General features: G+C 39.4%; 1 protein-coding gene across 1 annotated transcript in view; it reads right to left on the reverse strand.

Annotated features, from left to right (window-relative positions):
* DNAH11 (dynein axonemal heavy chain 11) overlaps window positions 1–27,549 on the reverse strand; it is a 388,706-nt gene that overhangs the window by 180,576 nt on the left and 180,581 nt on the right. The window contains 4 exon segments of the mRNA XM_060196111.1: window positions 1,620–1,793; window positions 10,025–10,156; window positions 16,298–16,448; window positions 22,270–22,418. Coding sequence (XP_060052094.1) covers window positions 1,620–1,793; window positions 10,025–10,156; window positions 16,298–16,448; window positions 22,270–22,418 — 606 coding nt within the window.

Consider the following 27,549-nt stretch of genomic DNA (forward strand, 5'->3'; position numbering starts at 1 on the left):
TTTATAATTTTATAATCTTGTAAACCACTACTAAGTTACTAATTAAAAGTCATTAAGATAATATAAGGGCCACTAAGATAGTCACTGGGAGATGGTGCAGTGAATAAGAGGTTGAACTTTCAAGCATGAGTTCCTAAGTTTGATGTCCAGCATTGGTTGTGTCAGAGCGATTTCTGGTTTCCTACTTTTCTTATCAATAAACAAACCTTTAAAAAAGAAACAGTGAAGTACAAATATGTTTCTGACTTTCTCAAAGACAAATATTTAGAAAAAATATTTGTTTAGAAATATTTTAGAAAAAATATTTAGAAAAAATATAAATGAAATGGTTCTAAAGAATTAAGTTAAATTATAAAATTAACAAGATTTGTGAGCATAGAATAGCCATTATGCTAATTGCTCCCCTACTTAAAAATTTCTCTCCTGTAAACCCTATCGATTTGATGTGATCTGTAATAGTTTCCTATGCCACTAACAGGGCAATTCTGTTGTTTTGAAGATGCAGAAAAGTTTTTATAATGATTTTTGACTAATAGATGGGGTTTATAGTCAACAATATTTATACCCTTTTCCCATATTAGGGAGCTACACTCTTCCCTGATCCAGCTTGCTGGTCCTTCTTTCAGCCATGACATCATCTCCCCAGACAATAACTTGGATCCACCTGCATATCAGATTTCAGGCTCAGGAAAAACAAAACAAAACAAAACAAAAAAACTAGTATAGCCACAGGCCCTTTGGAATATAACTAAAATATGCCTACTAGCTATCTACAAAATGGAGGGCCCCCCAACTCTTCACCTGCACTATTCCAGCCTTTAGATTCAAGATTGGTCAACAATTTGTTTGGCTTTGTATGTTAACTCTTTTCAGCCACCATGTTCCAGATGTTATCAGGATGCCAACCGGACTTCCCTGGACAGATGGCCCCACCAATGTGTCCTGGAGCTCCAATCCCCCAGAGCCCCACCCCACTAGGGAAAGAGAGAGGCAGGCTGGGAGTATGGATTGACCTGTCAACACCCATGTTCAGCAGGGAAGCCATTACAGAAGCCAGACCTTCCACCTTCTGCATCCCACAATGACATTGGGTACATACTCCCAGAGGGTTAAAGAATAGGAAAGCTATCAGGGGAGGGGATGGGAATTGTGTGGAGTTGTACCCCTCTTATCCTATAGTTTTGTCAATGTTTCCTTTTTATAAATAAATAATAAAAAATTCTCTCCTAGAACATATAAGTTGAACATATCAACACAATGATTACTCCTTTAGGATAAAATTTATGTGACAATGGGGAATTAATTTAGAAACATACAGATATGAAATGCTGCTGGACAACTTCCTAAGACAAATCTTTTTATAATTCAAAAAGAGAATGAAGAGAAACATCTTAGCATTGCCCAGTCATCCTTGGAGTTACCCACGGTGCCATCCATGATGCTCCCATGTTGTTCCAGGGCTCAAACCTAGGACTCTAAACATGGTAAGGCATGTGCTTGCTTCCAATCCTGGAGATTTAAATGTATATTTACACTTAAATACACACACACACACAGAGACACACTGGGCTTACACTAGCACAGTGTAACTTGAAAATTAGTATGCTCAACACACCTACCTGGAGAAATATGTCTGGATCCATAGTAAATTTTGGAATTTTTTCAGCCCAAGGCAAGAATTTCTTAGTTTTGTGGTCTAGATAATAATCAAAGATTGTTCCCTGGGATGGAAACTTCACTGCTTTCATCTCTTTATTCCACCACCGGCTAAATTCATTTTGGTAAACAGAAAGCTAGGTAGAACAAAAGAAACACTTACTGCAGAGTTGAAGGTAATTTTTAAAATATGCCAGACCCCTCCAAACACTGCTCAACACAGTGTTTTTCAGTGTACAGTCATAATTACAAATGGAATTGAGTAACTGATTTGACTAAATTAACTATTGATTAACTAAACGTAAATTATAACAAGTGATAATATCAGAGGGGTAGAAGCCTATAATTACAATACATCTATTAGGTACACATTGTATGAAATCAGTACTAAGCCCTTGAAGCAAGGTAGTTTTAGGTCAACTTTAGATCCCTCCGGGATTATTCTTTTTAACAAGTATCATACAAATCACCATACAAGGTGCGTAAAGCAGTTGTTTTCAAATGCTAGTGTTGATTCCTATCAAAGTTAGTATTAATTGATGATTCAAGGGGAAAAATAAGAAATAGTACATTTAAAAGTTGGTAAAAGTATTCAATTTACATATGACCTTTCATTTTGAACTTATACACTTATAAATCTAGGGCCTCTGTTGTGAAGGATGAAGAGAAAGAGAAGCACCTTCTAAAATATTTTTTTAACAGGACATCAAAGAATGGTCTAGCTAAAAACTCCTGAAGATAGTCTTTGGCCCTCCAAAATAATTATAGTGGTGGAAAATGAAATCTCCTTTACTAAAAAGTGTTTCTTCTTCATAATTATATATATATATATATATATATATATATATATATATATATATATATATATTTGTTTTAATGATAGGTACATTCCCTCTGTTACTAGACTAGGGTTTAGAAAACAAGTTAGGGAGTCTACAGCCATACGTACTACTCTGAACACTCCTGATCTCATCTGATTTTTGAAGTTAAGTGGGGCAGTACTTGGGTGGGAGAAGACAGAGACAGGGAACTGGCAGTTGTACTCCAGTAGCTAACTAACCTTTCTATATCAACAGGACGGCCTTGCCCAGAGAGTCCTCTAACATGGGATGGGATGGTTTAGTCTAGTGAGTTCTGGGGGACTCTAGAAATGCTAGTAGTAACTATTACATTTCAGCAATCTCCTATTTTTCTAAGAGCAACTTCTACTCAACACCTCACTTTTCTTGAGAGGAAACCTTAAACCTTCTTTATCTTTGATGTCCTTAATCTATGTCGACTGACTTTTTTCCCCCCCTGGGCGATCACACACAGGACTAGAGACATTTGGGCTGGCTAGAGACTGAGAGTATGACTAGGAGTAAGACAGATGATCTGTCCTAGCAGGGCAAGCTTCTTCCACCACATTGCAAATCAGTTAAGCTTATCCTCCTGCACTCCATAGCTCATGCATTACAGGTAATGAGTCTGTAGTCACATAAATTATTTTCAGATTGCTGGTTATAGATTTTATATCACTCTATAAGAGCTGGTCTTATGTTTGTTCAATAAGTATTATTTGTGGCCAGGCAGTAGCTCACTTGGTTGAGTGCACAAATTACAATGTGCAAGGACAAGGGTTCAGAACCCTGGTTTCCACTAGCAGAAGGGAAACTTCATGAGTGGTGAAATATGTCTCTCTCTCTCTCTCTCTCTCTCTCACACACACACTCCCTTCTCCTCCTCTCTCAATTTCCATCTTTATTAAATAGTAAATAAATAAAATATTTTTTAAAAAATTTAATTTATTTTCCCTTTTGTTGTCCTTGTTGTCTTTTTTTATTATTGTTGTTGTTGTTGATGTTGTCATTGTTAGATAGGACAGAGAAAAATGGAGAGAGGAGGTGAAGACAGAGAGAAGGAGAGAAAGACATCTGCAGACCTGCTTCACTGCCTGTAAAGTGACTCCCCTGCAGGTGGGGAGCCGGGGGCTTGAACTGGGATCCTTATGCCGGTCCTTGCACTTTGCGCCACCTATGTTTAATCCACTGCGCTACAATCCAACTCCCAAAATATTTTTTTTAAGTATTATTTCTCTGGCACTATTCTCTGTTGTCTGAGAATGTGGTCTGGGATAAGAGGGCTGATCAATTTCAGCAGACCTCTATGTACAGAGTCTGTGCTTTACTACTGAGCTACATCCCCAGTTCTTCAAAAGTTTTAATTTTATTAAGTTTATTTTTACTTATTTTTAATTTTTAAATTGTATTTATTTATTTGATAGAGACAGGGAGAAATTGAGAAGGGAAGTGGAGATAGAGAGGGAAAGAGATAAGAGATATCTTTAGCCCTACTTCACCACTCATGAAGCTTTCTCTCTGCAGGTGGAGACTAGGGGCTTAACCCATGGTCTTTGCATTCTGTAATGCATGCACTTATCCAAGTGCACAACTACCTGATCCGTCATTTAATTTAATTATTGTCATCACTGGAGCTTCCCAATGTCAGGGCAACTTTTTTTCTAGATCAAAAGAAACAGAGCTAGAGAGACAAAAAAGAGGAAAGCACTGAAGCTTCTTCCTTCCAGTGTGCCAGGCTCAAACCTGGTAACACAGGCATGCTACCCGGGTGAGCCAGTTCTGTTTATACTACCGGCAACAGAAATGCATTAGTATGGTTTAAATGCCAGAGTATATTGTATATTTCATTTTATAATTTAAAGGAATTGGCAAATAATGGGTAATGAAGCAAGTACAGAAGCAGAAAGACCAGTGAGGAGATTGCTTCAGAAGTCAAGTGAGAAATGACAAGAGTGGCTGGTTGGGTGCTCATGGAGAGGTGGTAGGAGAACAACGCTGCTGGGAGTTGTGACTCGTGGTTACAAACATAGTCCTGTGGTCTGGGAGGTAGCCCAATGAATAAAGCACTGGACTCTCAAGCATGAGGTCTTGAGTTCGATCCCCGGCAGTATATGTACCAGAGTGATGTCTGGTTCTTTCTCTCTCTCCTATGTTTCTCATCAATCAATAAATAAAATCTTTAAAAAAACAACAACAAAAAACATAGTCCTGAATCAGTCTCTTGCAGTTTGAACCTGGTTCAGGGATCAGTTAGCTGTGTGACCTCGATAAGACTAACATGGGGGTCAAGTGGTGGTCCACCCTGTAGAACATACATATTACCATGTGCAAGGGCCCAGACTCAAGCCCCTGATCCCCACCTGCAAAAGAAGCTTCACAAGTGGTGCAGCAGTGCCCCAGGTGTTTCTCTCTCCCTCTCCCTATCTCCTAATTCCCTCTCGATTTCTCTGTGTTAAATATATATAGAGAGAAGCACAGATGGTGCGAAGCACAAGGACTGGTGTAAGGATCCTAGTTCGAGCCTCCGGCTCCCCACCTGTAGGGGAATCGCCTCACAGGCAGTGAAGCAGGTCTGCGGGTATCTTATCTTTCTCTCTCTGTCTTCCTCTCCTCTTTCTATTTCTCTCTGTCCTATCCAACAACAAAGACATTAATAATAACTACAACAATAAAACAACAAGGGCAAGAAAAGGAAATAAATAAATAAATAAATTTAAAAAATAGAGAAGAAAGGAGAAAAAGAGAGACTACCTCTCTGCTTCATATCCTTATTGTTAAAAAGAAAAGACAGTTGTACTTATTCACAGAGGTTTTACTTTTTTGAAGATCCAATGAACTGGTCTGTGAAAAGCCCTAAGCACAATCTTGGCCATACCATAGGCACTAAGAATTACTGAACTCCAAGTGCCTGCTCCATTCATGTTTGCAACTTCATAGCCTCTTTTGAAAGTTTCAGAGAGCTTGTTGAAAAATTTAAAGATGATGATAATGATGTAGATTATTAATCTAGGCCAGAGTATCTGGACTAAGGCCCAGTATAATGCCCAGATTCCAGTTTGAACAATTAGGTGTGAAGCTACCATGTTCGGGAATTAGAAAGATGAAAAGAGTTGGGATGACAGAGAGTTATGATTAGATGTGGCCAGAACCCAACTGTCTGACACATTCATGTAATTTTACTTTTTAAAAAATTTTTTTACATTTATTTATTTAATTTCCCTTTTGTTGCCCTTGTTTTTGATTATTGTAGTTATTATTGCTGTTGTTGTTGTCATCCTTGTTGAATAGGACAGAGAGAGAAATGGAAAGAAGAGGGGAAGACAGAGAGAGGGAGAGAAAGACAGACACCTGCAGACCTGCTTCACCACCTGTGAAGTGACTCCCCTCCATGTGGGGAGTTGGGGGCTCGAACCAGGATCCTTACGCAGGTCCTTGCGCTTCGTGCCATATGCACTTAACCCGCTGTGCTACTGTCTGACTCCCTATTTATTTTTAAAGCACTTTTTTTATTGGATAGAGACATAAACTGATAGTGAAAAAGGGTGGACAGAGATGCCTGCAGCTCTGCTTCACTGCCCGTGAATATTTCACTCTGCTGATGGAGAATGGGATCCTGAACCTGGGTCCTTACACACTGTAACATGGGTGCTTAACACTGCCTGCTCCTGGAAACGGAGAAACCCATGGCAAACAAACTAACAAAACTAACACCTAAAAGCAAACAGCACAAGGAAGAACAGAACAAGGTGAGAAGATGCTGCAAGTGCCTCTGTAATGAGAAATCCACATGCTGTAAATTTTGCCTTTGAGAAAAATTACACAAAGTTATCCAGCAGATACTTCACTCTCATTCAAGGCTACTCAATCTCTAATTCTTTAGAAAGCACTTGGGAATTACAAAGGGAATCTGGCTTCTAAGAAGGGTTGAAATAAGATCCAGGAGACCAAGTAAATGCCAGATTTAAGTATAGACGTGACTTGTGTAACCTAGTAACAAGAAGAGGAACTGACCCATGGGTTATAGCAACCATGTATTTCAGGGCTCACAGTGAATAAGCCATGGGAAATGGGGCTTACAATAGGCTGTAACATCTTCGAGTGAAAATTCATTGTTTGCATTTAGAAACAAACATGCTGGGAAATCTGGAACACTTGTGCCATCTAATCTTCATACAAACACTCAGTGGTATCTATAGAAACACTAAAACCAGGAGAGGCCCTGAGATGCCAGACACAAATGGGTGAGAATTCGGATCCTGTCAGTTCCTAGCCTTGCCAAGTTACTTCATCTCTCTGAGCCATACTTTCATCTTCACAGTGAGAATGCCTTAAAGAATGACTATAAAGATCGTAAGTGAAAACCTGCACAGAGAAGTAAGAGTATGTACAGATTTTTTAAGTATATTTATTTCTTATTGGCTAGAATCAGAGAGAAATTGAGAGGGGAGAGGGAAAGAGAGAGGGAGAGAGAGAGAGAGAGAAGGAGAAGGAGAGAGAGACCTGCAGCTCTGCTTCATTGTTTGTGAAGTCGACCCCCTGCAGGTGGGGACTAGGGGCTTGAACCTGTAATATGTGCACTTAGCCAGGTGTCCTACTGCCCGGCCCCTGCAGATTTCTAAAGTAGAGAAAATGCACATCCTGCCCAGTCTAATTAGTGTGTGTGTGTGTGTGTGTGTGTGTGTGTGTGTGTGTGTGTGTGTGTGTGTGTGTACACAAATGCTTTTGCAAGTTCTCATTTCAGATATTTTCCCCCTTCACCACCTGTCCCCCGGACTCAAAAATCTAGGACCTCTTGGAGATAATTACATTTAGATGAGACTGTAAGGGCTGGGCCCTTATAATGCTAACAGTTCCCTTAAATGAAGGGAAGAACTTCTCCCCATCACCCATGCCATGTGAGGATCCAACAAAATGGCAGCAAACCAAGATCAGAATTCTTCCTAGAATGTAGCCATGTTGTCATCCTAACCTTGGATATCTCGTCTCCAGAATGTAAAATTAATAAACTGCAATTATTTAAGCCATCTAGTATATGGTATCTTGTTATGGTAGTCTAAGTAGCACATTGCAACCTAAGGATGATACACACCTGAATTAAGGCTCTAGGAATGGAGAAGTGGTGGAGACAGATAGCTATTTTGTAACTGCCACTGAAAGAATATGAAAAACATCAGATGGTGCAAATAAAGACGAACATGTTACAGGTTTTAAATGAGAACAATATTGATCTCACAGCAGCCTATGACTCGGTCTGGCACCGTGGTCTCCTAGTCAAGATCTCAAGATGCCTGCCTCCATGGGTGGCCAACACTATATTGTTTCTTCTCCAAAACAGAAGATTCCAGGTGCATCTGGGTGACAAGTCTAGCAGATGGAGACTTGTCTCAAGTGGCCTCCCCCAGGGCTCTGTTCTGGCTCCTACGCTATTTAATATTTACATCAATGACCTTCCAGAAACTTCTTCAAGGAAGTTCATCTACGCTGATGACATCTGCTGTGCAACTCAGGCATCCAAGTTTGACATCCTCGAGGAAACACTCACGAAAAACATGTCTCTGATATCTGATTACTGTAAAAAATGGCGACTAATCCCTAACACTGCAAAAACGGTATCATCTGTTTTCCATCTACACCATGCCTCGGCCTCGCGTGAGCTTAATGTGCAGCTTGATGATACGAGAATCCGGCATGAAGTCCAGCCAGTCTATCTTGGCGTTACTCTCGATCGCACCCTGTCATTTCACGAACATCTCATAAAAACTGCAGCAAAGGTGGGCGCGAGGAATAACATCATTGCAAGACTGGCCAGCTCCTCATGGGGCGTGAGCGCTTCCACACTACGATCATCATCTCTGGCATTATGCTATTCCACTGCAGAATACTGTGCCCCAGTATGGTTCCGTAGCCCCCATGTCCACTTGGTCAATTCCAAATTATATTCCTCCATGAGGATAATTTCTGGAACCATCCATTCCACCCTGGTTACATGGCTGCCAGTTCTTAGCAACATCGTCCCGCCAGATATTCGTCAGGATGCGGCATCATCTAAGTTCATTTCCCACGTCTACCCTCGACCGGACCTGCCAATATACGCAGATATCTTCGCCCACCCTGTCCAACGCTTGACGTCTCGTCATTCAATCTGGTCCCCTACGCCTACACTGAACTTCTCTGTTCCAGACTCTTGGAAACAGAGTTGTCAGTCAGCTGAGGTAAAGAACAAACACCTCATCACAGACCCCTGCAAGCGTCCACCCGGCTTTGACCTAGCACGTTATGATTGGGCCCTCCTCAATCGGTATCAAACAGGCCATGGCCGGTGCTCTGCTATGTTCCATCGCTGGGGAGCCAGAGACGACCCGAACTGCCCCTGCGGCTACAGACAGACTATGACCCACATAGTCAACGACTGCCACCTCTCCAGATTCAAAGGAGGTCTCGAAACTTTACATCAGGCTCAACCTGACTCTGTTGACTGGCTACGGAAGAAGGGCAAATGCTAGAAGAAGAAGAATGAGAACAACTGAGAGGAATGCATCACTGGAGAGCAAAATGAATAAAAGAGGAGCTACAAAATGGGTAGATGAAGAACTGTGTTGTGGACCAATTAAGTGTGACTGGTCTATGGAACAGAATGCAGCTGGTGTTGCTTTAGGGCGAGGGGACACACTGAGCCTTGAGATCAGAAGAGACCTGGTGGAAGGATAAGGATTTGCTATTGTCAACCAAGGTTACAACTGTCAACCTGGATAAGCTTGCCTAGAAAATGTGATAGGGACCAGAAAGTAGTGCAATTGGCAGAGAGTACACATAACCATGTGCAGGGGAACAGGTTCAAGCCCCCTGGTACCCACCTGAGGGGGTGGGGAGAGGGAAGTGATAATGCAGTACCTCGGTCGGGACTGCAGGTCTCTCTCTCTCTCTCTCTCTCTCTTCCTCTCTTGCCTCCAGGGTTATCGTTGGGGCTCGGTGTGTGCACTACAAATCCACTGCTCCTGGAGGCCATTTTTTCCCATTTTTGTTGCCCTTGTTGTTATATTTATTATTATTGTTGTCATTGCTGTTGTTGAATAGGAGAGAGAAATCCACAGAGGAAGGAAAGACAGAGAGGAAGAGAGAAAGATACCTGCAAACCTGCTTCATGGTGGGGAGCCGGGGGTTCAAACCAGGAACCTTAACACCGGTCCTTGCGCTTTACGCCATGTGCGCTTATCCCACTGTGCTACCACCCAGCCCCCTCTCTATCTCCCCATGCCTGTTAATTTCTTCCTGTCTCTTAAAAAAAAGGTAGAAGAAGAAGAAAAGAGGGGAGATGGCTGTTAGGATCAATGGATTCATGATCAGGCACTGAGCCCCAGCAATAACCATGATGACAATTAATTACATAAGCAAATAAGAAAATGTGACAGTGTACAGATTTCAGAGAAAATGAGGCAAGCAGGAGAGACTTCTTATGCTAATTTAAGAGTCACATATCCTACATATCCTCCCTGAATATAACTGGTTTCATGAACTATTTCTAAACATACCTGATCTTGTAGCAGAATGCCTCCAAATGCCCAGATACAAGCAAAGACAAAATAGACTTCATAGACTTCTTTTGGACTGTCAGAAGGTACATTTTCAGGAGTTAACAAACATTCCAGAAGAACACAAATAGTCTAAAGAAAAAGAAATAAGCATTGTAGGGCAAAAATCTTTAAAATAGTATTGTAAGTTTACATTTTTTTTTGCAAATCTACTTTATTCATAAGATATATCATTCTTCTCAACTATATAGTGTGTTATGTTGGGAGATAAACAAATTATTCTGAAAACAGAGTCTTAAATTACCCAATTAATAATCAATTGGCTAAACAGAAATACAGGCACACAAAAAGAAATGATTGTTTTCATATTCCTATTAAAAACAGGGTGCCTTATACATTATATTCGAGGGTACACTTTCACAGCTAAAAACAACCTCAAGACATTTTTCCTTATCAATGGAATCAATTGCAGGATATAGTCCCTTTTACTGTACACCAGACAACCTAGTCCTTTGTCCCACTGGTTGTTATAAATTTAGAAAGTCAGACCAGCAGCCATAGCCCAAGTAATGTTTTTGGACACCAGACTAAAATCTCACCTTGAAAAATGCTGTTAGGGAATTTGTTCTCACACTCACCAGGTAAAATTACAATGTGCTTTCTTAGTCCAAAAACCACATGGTATTCAGGGCCATCGGCTCAGTAATGATGGAGGAGTGCCTGCAGCAAAAACCCTTCCTCTGTGAAACAACTAATAAAGAACATGGTATTGAGGGGGGATTGAGATAGTGCACCAGGTTAAACGCACATAGTATAAAGTGCAGGGACAAGCACAAGGACCGATTCCCCTGTTTGAGCGCCCAGTTCCCCACCTGTGGTGGGGTCGCTTCACAAGTGGTGGAGCAGGTCTGCAGGTGTCTGTCTTACCTTCCCCTCTGCTCTATCCTATCCTACTAAAATAGGGGAAAATTGGCTACCCAGAACAGGAGCAGTGGATTCGTACTGCTGGCAGATAGCCCCAGTGATAACCTTGGAGGCAAAAAAAACCAAACAACCACACACACACACACACACACACACACACACACAAAATGGTTTTCAGCTGGTTATCTAAAGCACAAAATTGGCAATGCCACAGACCCTCAAAAAAGTTGAGACTTCTCCCATCCTACTTTTTGGAAAGAGCAATATATACAGTTGTTATCCACTGAAAGTTGATGTGACAATGTTATTTTGTGAGATGAGAACATTAACAAGGCAAATGAAGATTGTGTGCACATTTTTCCTGCCTGCTAGGAAACATGGACAAAATCCATGGTAACAAGCAAAAGGGGTACTGAAAGGAATTTTGAAATGCTTTTAATTTAGATATTTGAGCAGCTGTTATATTTGTTCATTTCCCCTCTTGATTTCTAATGTTTTATAATGAGCTATGCTTGCTAATCTAAAATAATCTTTCAATAGAATAGCTAATTTGCTATCAAGAAAAATGATGTAAAACTTCAAGGCTTTGCTATTTCTGAGTTGAAGATATGTTAGTCTACAAAATTGCCCAGATCAGAACCTGAAAGGTTGAAAGACCTCAATGTGTTTTTATTCATCGATTTGAAGGCTGTCTTAACTTACATGATGTTTCTGTTTCCTCTCAAATATAGCACTTGGAAAAAAAGTTGAGCTCTGTGTCAGCAATTAGTAAAATCATACTTTAGTATATATCAATATATCATACTTTAGTATATATATATATATATATATATATATATAGAGAGAGAGAGAGAGAGAGAGAGAGAGTTAGTAAACATTGCCAAACAGAAAACAAAAGTAATTTAACATATTAGAAATCATAGAACATATCTTTCTCAAAATGAATATTCTGAAGTATTTTTATATCCATTTCATCTCAAGTAATAAGTAATTGCAGAAAAAGTTATTACTTTATAAAAATAACAGCTAGAAAGGCGTTAATGATAAAACGTTACTCTAGCATAAAAGAAGGAAATGAGAGAAATGTCATATTACTTTCTACTGACCTATTTTCACCATTATTAATCTTGAATGAAAACCTTCACACCACACAGAAGCACACAAATACAAAACTCAATTTGAGAAAGAATACGATCATGCTTTTTGCAAGTATTACACCAGAGGAAGCCTAATTAAGCTAACCACATAATTAATTCATTATGAATAAATTCAGACCTGCTTTCAGAAATAAATTATACCTCAGATAATTGCTGTTGAAGACTATCGTTTACTTAATTGGTGTGTGAATTATCCAAAAACCTGAACTTTCTCTTCTTATTATGTTTGTGACTATGTCTAATTTAGCTTCAAACACATTTGGTAACATAGTAACTTAATAGTTACAGAGTACTTAGAAACCAATTTTGCCCGTTAAGGGAATTGAAAACAGGTTTCCCATTATAAAGCTTTTGTGGAGTTTTATGCTTGTCTTTATAAGACAAGACTGGGGATGGTTTTTCTTCATACTGAGATTAATATCACAATCTTCACTTCTGTGTGCTGTGTATTATTTTCATTTACTTTCATGACAAATCCCCTGCATATGCATATATCACTTTCTAGCTGTGTCAAAATGAGGATCAGAAAAGATGTACCCCTGAAATATTAAGAAATCTCCATGTACGGTGACTCTACTTTAAAAATATTTTGACATAAAATTACCGTTAGATTTCACATTCATTGTGTTTTTTAAAATACTAATTATAATGCAAAATAAAAGTAATCATAAAATAAAGATGAAAAAAAAATTTTTAGGGGAGAAAGGAAAGGGAGAATGGATAAGGGTATGTGAGTAGTAGAAGCTACAGACTAGATCTCAAAGGTTTCTTCTTACTTACAGGACAACATCTTTTAACTGCATCGATTAAAAAAAACAGACTGAGCATCTTTGGGCCAGCTTCTCAAGAGATCAAGTGTTTAAAAAGACTGTTACGGGGGCTGGGTGGTGGCACACCTGGTTGAGCACACATATTACAGTGCACAAGGACCCAGGTTTGAGTCCCTGATCCCCACCTGCAGGGGGAAAGCTTTGCGAGTTGTGAAGCAGTGCAGCAGGTGTCTCTCTGTCTCTCTACTTGTCTATCTCCCCCTCTTCCTCTCAATTTCTGGCTGTCTATCCAATAAATAAATAAAGATAATTAAAAATTTTGTAAAAAGACTATTACAATTTGTTCTTATTCTAGTCAAATATACTTGGAACAAATGAATTGGCAAACACATAATTAGCCTTTGTTGTAAGCTAGGAACTACATACATCTTTGGGGACATACAACTATGTATATATAATGTATTGTAGTTCCAGCTTTCCAGTTCATGGTCTCAGAAAGAAACAGACTATAATTTCAAATGAAAATAGAATGTTATAGGTACATCATAAAAAGTCTATGTCATTAAAAAAGAAGAAGAAGGAGAGGAAGAAAGAAAGAAAGAAAGAGAGAAAAAGAAAGGACACTTATGAATATAAGTGCTACAGAGGAGGAAAGTGGGATCAACCTAGAAACTAGCAATCTTTCCATCTTAAAAGAGAAGGTGGCTATGGAGTAGCAGCTACCAAAACAGCCTCTCCCCTAAAACAAATATCTACAACTAAACAAAATTCAACTACCACTGAGACAGTCACAGAAACACCACAGCCTCAGCTAGGTCCTACTGTGCACGGTTGTGATGTGAAGGGGTGTGGGACTAAAGCCAAACACAAAGAACATAGAGCTTATCAGAGAACAGTGTCATTTTCTCTCTACACATAGCAGCAGTTAAGGCAACACATAGTGCTTGCTGTGAGAGAAGGGAACTTAAAATCTTTTAATCCATGACTTTAGAGGTGTTAGTCTACTTAATTACAGGCAAGGACACACCAAAAACAACAACAACAACAACAACAAAAAACAACCAAAAAACCCTAATCCCAGCCTCCACTCCTCCCGCCATTCAACATATAAACAAAGCAAAGCCCAGGGCACCACCTGCTGGCCAACAATAACCAGCACAATAAATACATAAACAGAAATACTATAGAAACAAACTACCAAATGTGCAAAATCAGACAGAAATGAAACAGAAGGATTCCAAGAAAATACAGACATAAAGGGGTTATCATAGAAAGACTAAGAAAGCTCATTATGAGGACTTTCCAAGAACTAAGCATAGTATAGAGAAGCATATTCAAAAGTTGAAAGAATATATCAATAAGGATCTAGGAAACACAAAAGAAGAACCTTGAACAAAATCTTCTAATAAACTAGAAAACATTAAAGAAGAGTTTCGGTCAGAGTTCAGTAATCAGTTAGAAAGCATGAAAAAATAAAAACCTTTAAACAGAATTTCAAGGAGTGAAAAACACATACTTTGAGTACAGTACAAGTTCAAGTAGAAAGCTTAGGAAGTAGACTCACTCATGCAGAAGGAAGAATATCTAATCTAGAAGATACAATTAGCACACTCTTTCCATTTAAAGATGAGTGAGAGGCAACCTACCCTGCCACTCAAGGAATACAAATCTTGAAATTAGTGCAGCCTAGAATGTCTCCAGCTGTGACCATCAACTGTGAGCTCAGACTGACAGGGTTACACAGGCTCCTATGCTAAATATGAATATCTATGGTTCCTGGGTCACGTGGATGGGGTAAACAGTTAATAGGTTTTCTTCAAGACTGAGAACTACTCCCTACCCTCGTCCAACTTTCTAGTCCTATTCTCAACTATGAACCATATTCCCAGATAATATGTTTGTCCAACTCCATGTTAGCAGTCAAACTCAAGCAAAAACTAAGAAAGCCTCTAGGCATATACCTAAAACAGACTTCCTAGCTTCTTTGCATTCTCATTTGCTCTATTCCTACCTTTTGGTTCCAGTTCACTAATCATTTTGTTCTGCTTTATATCTTACTGCCTTTCAGCCACCAAGTTGCAGAAGCTAACATGATTCCATCTTGACTTTCATGAGCAGATGACATCACCAGTGTGCCCTGAAACCTCACCTCTCTAGAGCCCTACCCCACTGGGGATGATCAATAGGGTTTAAAGCTAATGGCATTTATATACTTTTCCCAAATTTGGGAGCTACTTTCTGCCCTGATCCAGATTACTAGTCCTATTCCCAGCTCTGATATTATCTTCCAACAATACTTTCAGCCCATCTGCCTGTTAGCTGTTGGGCTCAGGGAAAAATTAGTCAACTCATGGTTCCCTTGGAATATACGTAAAATATACTTTCTAGCTTCTTTCAACATAAAGACCCCAAATCTCATATTCTTACATTTAGGTTCCCAATTATTAAATTGTTTTGCTTTATATCTTAATGCTTTTCAGCTACCAAGCAACAGATGCAACCATGACGCCAACCTGTCTGCTCTAGGCAGACAACCTCATCAATGTTTCCTGGAACCCCGCCTCTCCAGAGCCTTGCCCCACTAGGGAAAGAAAGAAACAGGATGGGATATGGATCAAACTGTCAATGCTCATGTTGAGTGGAGAAGCAATTACAGAAGTCAGACCTCCCACCTTCTGTATCCTATAAAAATCTTTGGTTCATACTCCTAGAGGGAAGCTTCCTAGGGAAGCTTTCAATGGAGGGGATAGGATACAGAACTCTGGTGGTGGGAATAGTATGGAACTGTAACCTCTATTATCTCATAGTCATGTCAGTCATTATCTAATCACTAATAAGAAAAAGAAGAAAAAAGAAAAAGAAAAAAGAAAACAGGCTGAGGTTATGGGTCAACCTGCCAATGTCCATGTATAGTAGAGAAGCATTAGAGAACTCCCACCTTCTGCACCCCATTAAGAATGTTGGCTCAAATTCTCAGTGGTGGAGAAATGTTAGGGGAAGATGACCAGAGGGTTTTGAACTCCAATTCCATCAGGACCAGGAGAGAGAAGAGGTTAAAAAAAAAAAAAAAGGAAGGACATTTGGAAATAGCAATAGGTGTAGGTGACTTAGAAAGAAAGAAAAGGCAGGACCACAGTAAATATATATGTGTATATTTATTTATTTACAGAAGATAGTCAATCCATATCCTGTAACCTTGGGAGAATGACTACAGCTTCCAATGGAGAGAATGGTGATACAGAATTCTGGTGGTGGGAACAGTGGAGAATTATACCTCTGTTATCTTTTGTAAATCACTATATATCACTAAGAAAATAAAAAGTAAATTTAAGAAAAAGAGAATGAAAGCTTTTTCAGCCTTGAGCAAGCCATACCATGCTAGCAGCATTAGGCTGCTTTGACCTATGGAATTAGAGACAAACCTGAACCAGGCTGTTCTCTGGAACTGAAGTGATGGTTTTAAAGCTCATTCTCAGCTTCTCCAAGCATGCAGGGACATATTTATCAAAAAGAATAGTCAAATTGGCCTTTTCTGATTGATGCTGCCTTCTGTCTATCCAACTGGCCACATACCTGAGAAAGAATGTAGAAAGCTTTTATTGAACACTAGGCTTGAAAAACAGAAATTCACTAGCTGAAAAGCTTCTCCCCACACCCTCCTTCAACACAGCTTGGAGTACCACTTCAGGGACACGTTTAGCAAGTTCATTCTTTTCCTTAAATAGAAAAAAATTTTTTTTAATGACCCTTTGAAAAAGTTGTTTTAATGGCCATTCTTACCTTAATGAAAAGAATGTAAAATAAACTCCTAATAGCACTTAGAAGCCCAGCATAATAGAATGTAAGTAGGCCATTACAGAGCATTTATAAGGAAGTGGGGTCTGTCATTTCCTAAAGGCCTGAAACCATTTTCATAGAGTAGGCCTTATTTATGCAAACAGCTTTGGATTGTTCTTGGTTAATCTTGGCATCAGTTATCTATTAATGAGAAATCAATTACAAATAAAAGGTGAAAATTCCATTGGGGCTATTTTAAAAGCCCTCTCCTTTCCCCTGGACTGAATGAAATTCTAATCTGACAGCTAATTATGTGTTTCCAGTAAGTGGCTCTGAAGTGGTATCTCATGCTTGGGCACATGTTCATATATTGGAAGTTTCTTTTTTTTTTTTTTAAACTTTTTATTTACTAAAAGGAAACATTGACTAAACCATAGGATAAGAGGGGTATAACTCTACACAATTTCCACCACCAGAACTATGCATTCCATTCCTTCCCCTGATATCTTTCCTATTCTTTAACCCTCTGTGAATATGACCCAAGGTCATTGTGGGATGCAGAAGGTGGAAGGTCTGGCTTCTGTAATGGCTTCCCTGATGAACATGGGCATTGACAGGTCCATCCATACTCCCAGCCTGTCTCTCTCTTTCCCTAGTGGGGAAGGGCTCTGAGGAAGCAGAGCTCCAGGACATATTGGTGGGGTTGTCTGTCCAGCGAAGTCTGGTTAGCATCATGCTGGCATCTGGAACCTGGTGGCTGAAAAGAGAGTTAACATACAAAGCCAAACAAATTGTTGATCAATCATGGTCCTAAAGGCTGGAATAGTGCAGATGAAGAGTGAGGGGTCCTCCATTTTATAGATAGCTAGTAGGCATATTTTAGTTATATTTCAAAGGGCCTGTGGCTACACTAGATTTTTTTTTTTCTTTTTCTTTTTTCCCCTGAGCCTGAAATCTGATATGCAGGTGGATCCTAGTTATTGTCTGGGGAGATGATGTCACAGGACTCTGGACTCCCTGATTAGGGCCCTAGCTGATGAGGTGGCCTGATAGTGACTAAAAAGTCATCCTTAAAGTATGCCAGTGTCTTTCCCTTATTCAGCTTTTACAGTCCTTGCTTTGATAAGGTAAGCTTTAGAGTGAGTGAGAGAACTGTAATAGGAAATAGATGAGGGGGGAATCTAAGTCTAATTAGACACTATTTCATTATAAACTTGATACTGACTCAGTGCAAACTATTGTGTATTTTTGCTTTCAGGTATATATTTTGCCCTAATTTATGGATACATGTGAACATATGCTCTATCTTATGGGACCTGGTGTACATCTAGGTTTTGGGACTTTGTTAGGAAGTGAACCTCCTGGAATGGAATTAGAGAATACTATGAAAGGAAAGGTCTCACCCGAGTAATGAGGGTGAAGGGTTGACATTTCATGCCTGACGTCTCTGGACACAGTGTGAAGTGAAGCATGCTGAGATGGTACTTGTTATGTTGATTAGGCTGGGATCGGTGGGTGCAATATCATTTAGTATGAATTGAGAGAAGCATGCAGGAAAGTAGGCCCCACCGTAGAGGGTCCAGGACTAGGGGAAATATAGGCTCTATAGAAGAAGTGGGAGGTTCCTGTTGTCTTAGGGTTAAGAAGGCAATAGATAGTCATTGCTATAGTCACATTGTTTGGCAATTGGGTTAACTTTGAAAAATCCCTTGTTAGGATTTGCTGTATCATATACACCATCACCATAGTTTATGTCCTTCGACATTATTTGTATATAGCTGTGCCACTGATTGCTTCTGTTTTCCCTAGTCTACGCTTTTAGGAGAGTTAACATATCAAAGACTCAGCCTATGTATTAAAAAACTCAGTCTGTGCTTTAAAAAGTTTGAGACACTCAATCAATTTTTTCCCTCTCATATTAATTAAATAGTGATTTATATGAGTACAAATTAATAGGAGTATAGGTTTCCTACCAGACTGTTTTGAGGTTCCAGGGAAGCAGACTAGAGCACTCTGCTGTGTAGGGTGTTCCAGTTTGTTATTTTAATATTTATGTCTGTCTGTCTGTTTTGCTATGTGGTGACAAGGTTCAATCCAAGACCTCACAGGTGCCAGGGCATGTGCTCTACAACTGGGCCATCTACTCTGCTCCACAACAGGGTTTTTCTAACTATTCAGTTTCATGTACATTCTCACACAATTTCCAAATATGAACTTTCAATACATTTTTAGTTATAAGAGTTGAAGTCCATTTGCCTGACAGGACTTTGCAAGTACACCACTAACTTGAGAGAACATGTCTCAGTGGAGAGGACAGGAAACATCTTGCAATCAAGGAGAGCTGGTGTGAGTTACTAGAGATGAAGACATGAAAGCACATCTGCTTCTTAGCTACTGATCTGTCGGTTGTATAAGCTCCTAAAAGGAGAATGTTAGTTTTTTAGAGATTATAGTAAAGGGGATCAGCCAGTGGCATAACTGGTTGAATGCACATTGCCATGTGCAGGGAACCACGTTCAAGCCCCTGATCCCCAGTTACAGTGTGTGGGTGCGTGTGTTGGTGGAGGGGGGCTTCTAATGCAGAGATGCAGGTGTCTCTTTCTCTTTCCCTCTATTTCTCCCTTCCATCTAAATTTATCTATCAGGGGAAAAAATTTTTTTTGAAGACCTTATTTGGAGAGAAGGGACAGAGACTTGCTCAGAGAGATGCTGCTCTAGAGCAGGGCCAGGGAATGCCCAGCCCTCAAGCCATATAAAGGCCTCCAAATCATTTAGTTGGGTCCTACTAGGGCAACTGTGGCAGGAAGAAACCAAACAATAGAGAAATATACATCAAAACTGCAAATAAATGCTATTTTAATCCAATTTAGGAAAGCTATTGTAGGAAATATGGACAATAACAAGTGTGGGAGACGATGTGGAGAAACTAGAGTATTTATGTGCTGTTAGGAAAAATAAAAAGTGGTGCATCTGCTATAGAAAATAGCATGGTAAAAAAAAAAAAGAAAATAGCATGGTAATTTTTCAACAAAAAAAGTAGACTAGAATTACCATATGAACCAGAATTTTCAGTTGTGGGTACATAAGTACACCAAAGATTTGAAAGCAGGAACTCTAAGAAATATCTTTATTCCCATGTTCATGGAGACATCTTTTGTGACAGTCAATAGTTAAAAAAGCAGCCTGGCATGGAATGTCAACCCTTCAGCCTCATTACTCTGGTGAGACTTTTCCTTTCATAGTATTCTCTAATTCTATTCCAGGAGGTTCACTTCCCAACAAAGTCCCTAAACTTAGACATAGACCAGATCTCATGAAATAGGACATATGTTCACATGTATCCATAAATTAGGGCAAAATATATACCTGAAAGCAAAAGTACACAATCGTCTACAGTGAGTCAGTATAAAGTTCATAATGAAATAGTGTCTACTTAGACTTAGATACCACCTCACCTATTTCCTATTATACTTCCATACTTCTCTCACTCACTCCCAAGCTATCCTTATCAAAGCAAGGACTACAAAAGCTGAATAAGGGCAAGGCACTGGCATACTTCAATGATGACTCTTTTTTTAAAAAAAAAAAATTTAACTTTTTTTTTTGCCTCCAGGGTTATTGCAGGGGCTTGGTGCCTACACCATGAATCCACTGCTCCTGGAGGCCATTCTTTTCCCTTTTGTTATCCTGGTTATTTTACTATTGTTGTGGTTATTATTATTGTCGTTATTGATGTCTTTGTTGTTGGATAAGACAGGGAGAAATGGAGAGAGGAGGGGAAGACAGAGAGGGGAAGAGAAAGATAGACACCTGCAGACCTGCTTCACCGCCTGTGAAGCGACTTCCCTGCAGGTGGAGAGCTGGGGGCTCGAACCGGGATCCCTCCACCGGTCCCCATGCTTTGTGCCACGTGCACTTAACCCACTGAGCTATCACCCAACCCCCAATGATGACTCTTTAGTCACTATCAGGCTACTACATCAGCTGGGGCTCTAGTGGGGGAGTCCTGAGATTCCAAAACAGACATGATTAGCCTAGACCTTGAATAAATCCCTCTCTCCATTGTTACTGGTCATCTGTATCAAGAACAACAAAACAGACCCCTTTGTGGACACCCATAGGACCTTGCCCTTAACTTTAGTCAACAATGGTAGAGAATGTTACATCCTTTAAAAGGAGGCTGGACAACATACTCTATTCTACACCTGAGGAAGATGGGTCCTGATATTGGGGCAGCTTGGAACATTCCTACTTATGACCACAGAATGTGAGGTCAGATCTACAGGATGCAGGGGTCACATAGGCTCCTAAGCTGAATATGGGCCCCAGATCACATCAAATTGATGGGTTTACAGTCAACAATATTTATACCCCTTTCCCATATTTGGGAGCTACTCTCTTCCCTGATCCAGCTTTCTGGTCCTTTGTTCCAGTCATGACATCATCTCCCCATACAATAACTAGGATCCACCTGCATATATCAGATTTCAGGCTCAGGGGAAAAAAAACAAAACTAGTGTAGCCATAAGCCCTTTGGAATATAACTAAAATATGCCTACTAGCTATCTACAGAACAGAGACCCCCCCCCCCAACTCTTCATCTGCACTACTCCAGCCTTTAGGTTCATGATTTGTCAATAACTTGTTTGGCTTTATATGTTAACTCTCTTTTTAGCTACCAGGTTCCAGATGCCAGCATGATGCCAACCAGACTTTCCTGGACAGACGGCTCCACCAATGTGTCCTGGAGCTCTGATTCCCCAGAACCCCGCCCCACTAGGAAAAGAGAGAGGAAGCAGGTTGGGAGTATGGATTGACCTGTCAATGTTTATATTCAGTGGGGAAGAAATTATAGAAGCTGGACCTTCCTCCTTCTTCATCCCACAATGATCGTGGGTCCATACTCTCAGAGGGATAAAGAATAGGAAAGCTATCAAGGGAGGGGATGGGATACGGAGTTCTGGTGCTGGGAATTCTGTGGAGTTGTACCCTTCTTATCCTACGGTTTTGTCAGTGTTTCCTTTTTATATATGTAAAAAAAAAAAAAAAGCAGCCTGGCTGTCCATAGACAGATGAAATAGATAAGCAGAATGTGATAATTACATACAATGGGTTATTATTTAACCTTTAAAGGAAATGAAATTTTGGCAAGTTACAGTAGGACTGAGATTTTAAGATATTATGTTAAGTGAAAGAAGCCCATTACAAAAGGATAATTATGAGATCATTCCACTTCTAAGTGGCACCGACAGTATTCAGATTCAGAGATGAGGGCCAGGTGGTGGCATACCTGGTTGAGCACACAAATTACAAATGCACAAAAACCCAGGTTCAAACCCCTAGACCCACCATAAGGGGTAAAGCTTTACTGTTAATGAGTATGAGGTTACAGTTTGGGAAGTCAAAAGAAATTATATATATGGGTGATAGTAATGATTGCCTTTTAGTGTAACATCCTTCAGTTAAACCCACTGAACTATACATTAAAAATGGTTCATACTACCAATTTTTCTTTTAAATGTTTAATATTAATAATCTAGCATGTTTATAAAATTATAATAAATTCTCTAATAAGCATATTTTACTACCAGAAAAAGGGGCAACAAATTATACTCACGGATTCCAGCCCAAATCTTGAGGATTCACATAGAGAATTCCAGCTCTGGAAACAGTTGCTGGGGTGGCTGTCCTTAAGTGGTGAATCTCAAAGAGCAGTCGCATGGAGGGAGTAAGGGCTATACGCTCATTGCTGGCCAAGGTCAACACCTAGATAGAGCAGCACAAGAAAAAAGGAGGCCTTGTCATTGCAGTGTGAAGGTAAAGCTACTAACTTACTCTAACAATACTAAGTACTCCCTTCTTCCACCAGTATAAATGCTGTAGGCTCACTGCCCTGCTTGGAAGTACAATCCCAATAAAGAGCTCAGCTCAGGTCAAAGAAGAGATACTGACCAAGGACAAACTCAGCAATATGAGCTGACTCATGCTAACCTATAAATTACTGTGGCAATTATTACTAACCAAACTGGGATGTTTGTTCCAAGACTTGATTACACAGAAAGGTCTAAGTACTATATATAATCTGAAAGACCACAGTTATCATTTGTCCTATGGAAACTCATGCAAATTAAGTTTTTAGGCTATAGCTAAGAAATGTGTAGAAAGAAATATAGAGAAAAAATATGACTGGTTGGGGGAGAGGAGCTATTGTGACCGAGTCACAGAATTGTGGCTCTCCTCTAGAAAACAAATTTTACAAGAAAAATCACTCAACAAATTTCATCAGAGAACAGATGAGATCTCTGGCAAAGAAAATAACATCACTATCTGAAAAGGGCAGGAGGGGAGGGAGGGAAGAACTCAAATGGTAATCTGTACCACACTGCCCGTGGCACCATATTTGCAACTGATTTAAGTCCACACTGCAGACTTAAAGAACCCCCTGAGGAGTCAAAGGAGCACTGGACTGACTGTCCTTTAGAACTGTGAAAGCCATAGGCTCTAAGCAAATCCCAGAGAATCCTTCAGAGAATGAGGGAATAGACCAAGGTATCCTTGTGGCATCAAGGTAACCTATCACACTCTAAAGTGTCCCAGCTGCCATAGAGACCTTGGTGACCAGAGTCAGACTGCCTTGTAGGCATGGAAAGTGACTTTGACCTCACAGCAGAGTTCCTACTTTCAGGAATTAGTCTGAGAAGAGCAGGCAGTCTAGGATCTTCCCCCTTCCTTGCTGCCAGACTAGGCCTCTGTTCAAGGTACCAAAATACTATTTCACTTCAAAGCTCCTCTCCTCCCTCTGTAACTCACACAGCAGAACCCAGTACCACCCAGTACCACAATAGAAACCAAAAGTAGGTTAAGACTAGGAAAACAATGGTTCTTCAAAACCAAGAGGGAACACAGAAATTTAAAGATGTAAATCCAGGAGAGCTAGCAGTGGACTAGTTTAAGGAATAGATTGTTAAGAAATCTGAAGAAATGTGAAGCTCTTGATTTGATGTAGAGTAATGGATTTAGAAAGAAAACCATGACTTCAAAGATTGACTTGATAGGAAAATGGAAGGCCTGAAAACAGAGTTGTAGAGTATGAAGGACATTCCAGTCTCATATAGCAAGTCAAGAAAGCAGATTAACCCATACAGAATAGTGAACATGAAAAAATTATTGAGAGTATCCATTATGACTATTAATAGCCTTTGAACTAAGAGGAAGGAGGGGTAGGCCATGAAGGCATGATTAGCAAACATTATTTTAGTAATAACATAGGACTCTGGGAAAAGATAATACCACAAAAATTGAAGATTACTGAAGATCTGTTGTGTGGACACAGATCTTTTTGACTCTTTGCTATTGCCCCTTCTCCTGGGATACACTCATATTGGAAGCTGAGAGCTGGAAAATGGACTAATGGCAAAAAGTAACTCATGCAGTACACTTGCTGCTTGGGTTTTTAAGTTAAACCATTAACTGTTATTAGTTTGTTTCCACAAACTAATAAAACCAATTTACTTCCCCAAAAGCCAAAGGACTTTTGTTTTTAAATAAAAATAGAAGACAAACTTGCCACAGTTTTGACTTGAAAGTAGGAGGAGAAAAAACATGTACGAAAAATGAAACAATTCTTTAAGAGATTGAAAATTCCATCAGACAGCAGAAATACAGGGATCTTAGAAGGAGAGGAGAGAAAGAAGAGAATATAAACCACATTCAAAGAAATAATAGCACTTTTTTCCAAATATGGGATGTGGTAAAGATATAGATGTTCAAGAAGCAAAAAACTCCCAAATTTCTAAACCCAAATAGACCTCCATCAAGACACATCAGTGTAAAGCTACCAAAAGTTAAGGACAAAGAAAAAATTTACAAGCTGCCAGGGAAAATAAAAAAAAAATGATTTATACGTCTCCATCAGGAACAACATCATAAACCACCTTGTGGGCCTTTACAGGACATTGTCCCTAATGCAGAACAGCAGTGGTAGAAATTGTTCCACTCTTCAAAAGGAGGCTGGGTCAACATACTCTGCCACTTGAGGAAGACTAGTCCTGAAATGAGTGCAGCCTACAATGTTCCTAGCTGTGACCATCGACTTTGAGCTCAGGCTGACAGGGACTTACAGGTTACGCAGGACCCTGTGCTAAATATGAATAGATATGGGCCCTAAGTCAGATCGATGGGGTTTACAGTTAATGGTATTTATATACTTTTCCCATATTTGGGAGCTACTCTCTGCCCTGATCCAGCTTTCTTGTCCTATCCTCAACTCTGACACCATGTTCCCTGAAGATATTCTTAGCACAACTCTATGGTATCTGTCAGGCTCAGGCAAAAATTAGTAAAGTCATGGGCCCCCTGGAATATACCTAAAACAGACTTCCTAGTTCCTTCCAATATGAAGACCCCAAATTTCATCTGCTATACTTTTACCTTTAGGTTTCTGATTATTAAACAAATTGGTCTGCTTTATATCTTAATGCTTTTTAGCTACCATGTTGCAGATGCTACCATCACACCAACCTGGCTTCTCTGCTTGGGAAAGACTACCTGGAGGGTTTTTTTAATTTTTGATACTTCTTACAATTGGCTGTCTTTGCTCAGGTTGCCTGAGCCAATCTGGAGCGTCCAAGCTACAGACCGACATTAGGGTTTTTTACTCTAATCTACTTTATTATTACGATTATATATACGTGTGTCCCTTTTCCTTCCTCCTTCTTCAGGTTGACCAAAATTAACTTTTATTGTTTTTTCCATTGCTAGGTGACTGGGTGTCCTATTCATTGTGAGAGGAACTTGATTCACTCTATCTTTCCCTCCACTCTCCCCTTTTCCCCTCCTCCTAGCTAATTAAAAAAAAAACAAAAACAAAAACAAAACTCCTTTCACTGCTTTTTTTCTTTCTTGTTATTGTCTTTTTTTTCTTCCTTCCTCCTCCTTCTGCTTCCTGAATTCACTGATACTCACTTGTGAATTATTTTGGGGAAGAAATATAACTTACAGTGGACTCTCTGTGTGTGTGTCATTTCTCTACTTCCCTTTCTACTCTTGTTAGCCCTAGAATTTACAGTGGACAGTAGATCTGGAAAATTGTCTATTCTTACTTTCCCTTTCTCTTTCTTTTTCTTTCAGATTTGGCTGCTATTTTTTCTTGGATTGGAGGTGTTGTTTGGCTAACTGGTATTGGTTAAACTACATCAATTCTTGCTTCAGTTACTATTGTTGTAATTTCTGAGATTGGTGACTGCATTTGTCATAAAGGTATTTAGTATAGTGTGGCTTGTACTCTAAACACAACAACTGAAGAATGACAGAACATAAAAATAAAAAACACATTAATAAAAAAATGGTTAAATCAAGAGAAAATAGTAGTTACAATAATGAATCAAGACAGGCACCCAGAAGAAACTCCAAATCAGTCAGAAGTAACTATAGATAAGAAAAGTGTACAAGCAATAGTAAACCTAATAACCACAGAAATGAAGACAACTACGGAGGAAAGGACTATCAGAATTAGAGAAACAACAGAGGAGACTCTCAAGGAAAATACTAGCTACCTCAAGGTAATTAGAGAACTGAAAGCTGAAATAGCTGAACTAAAAAGTCAATTAGCAGAACAAGCTAATACTATAACAGAACTGAAGAAAGAAGCTGAGGGAAGGGAAATCAGACTAACAGAAGCAGAAAACAGACTTAGCCAGACAAAGGATGAGCTAGAGAAAACTAAGAAAGAGGTAAAAGAGCTCAAAAAGAGATTGAGAGACACTGAAAACAACAACTGAGATATATGGGATGATCTCAAAAGAAGTAATATTCGTATAATTGGCCTGCCAGAGGAAGAAAGAGAGGAAGGGGAAGTAAACATTCTAGAGGAAATAATAAGAAAACTTCCCATACTTAAACAACAGAAAGGACATTAAGACTCAAGAGACCCAGAGATTCCCAAACAGAATCAACCCAGATCTGAGGACACCAAGGCATATCATAGTTATAATGAAAAGAAGCAAGGATAGAGAAAGGATCCTAAAGGCTGCAAGAGAAAAAACAAAAAGACACACATAGGGGAAAACCCATAAGATTATCAGCAGACTTCTCCACTCAAACTCTAAAAGCCAGAAGAGAATGGCAAGATATCGAGCCCTGAATGAAAAAGGGTTTCAACCAAGGATAATATATCCTGCTAGACATTCATTCAAACTAGATGGAGGGATCAAAACCTTCTCAGACAGACAACAGTTAAAGGAAGCAACCATCACCAAGCCTGCCCTGAAAGAAGTTCTAAAAGACCTTTTATAAACCGGAACATCACCATAATACTTGCCATATATCAGAGCAAATAAAAAATATGTTGAATAATGGCACTACAATACATTAAATCCATAATATCAATAAATGTCAATGGTTTAAACTCACCCATTAAAAGGAACAGAGTGGGAGGATGGATCAGAAAATACAACCCAACCATATGCTGCTTGCAAGAATCACACCTGACCCAACAAGACAAACACAGATTTAAAATGAAAGGATGGAAAACTATCATACAGGCTAATGGACCACAAAAAAGGCAGGAACAGCCATTCTCATCTTTGACACAACAGACATTAAATTAAATAAAGTAATAAAAAATAGGACATTACATAATGATTAGAGGATCAATCAACCAAGAAGATCTAACAATTATTAATATTTATGCACCCAATGAAGAACCATTTAAATACATCAAACACCTACTGAAAGAACTACAAGAATGCATCAATAGTAATACAATAGTAGTGGGAAACTTTAATAACCCACTCTCACATTTAGACAGATCAATGAAGCAGAGAAACAAAGAAACAAGAGAATTAAATGAAGAGATGGACAGATTGAACCTCCTGGATATTTTCAGAGTTCTTCAACT

The sequence above is a fragment of the Erinaceus europaeus genome, chromosome 8, assembly GCF_950295315.1.
Source record: "Erinaceus europaeus chromosome 8, mEriEur2.1, whole genome shotgun sequence".
Taxonomy (NCBI): domain Eukaryota; kingdom Metazoa; phylum Chordata; class Mammalia; order Eulipotyphla; family Erinaceidae; genus Erinaceus; species Erinaceus europaeus.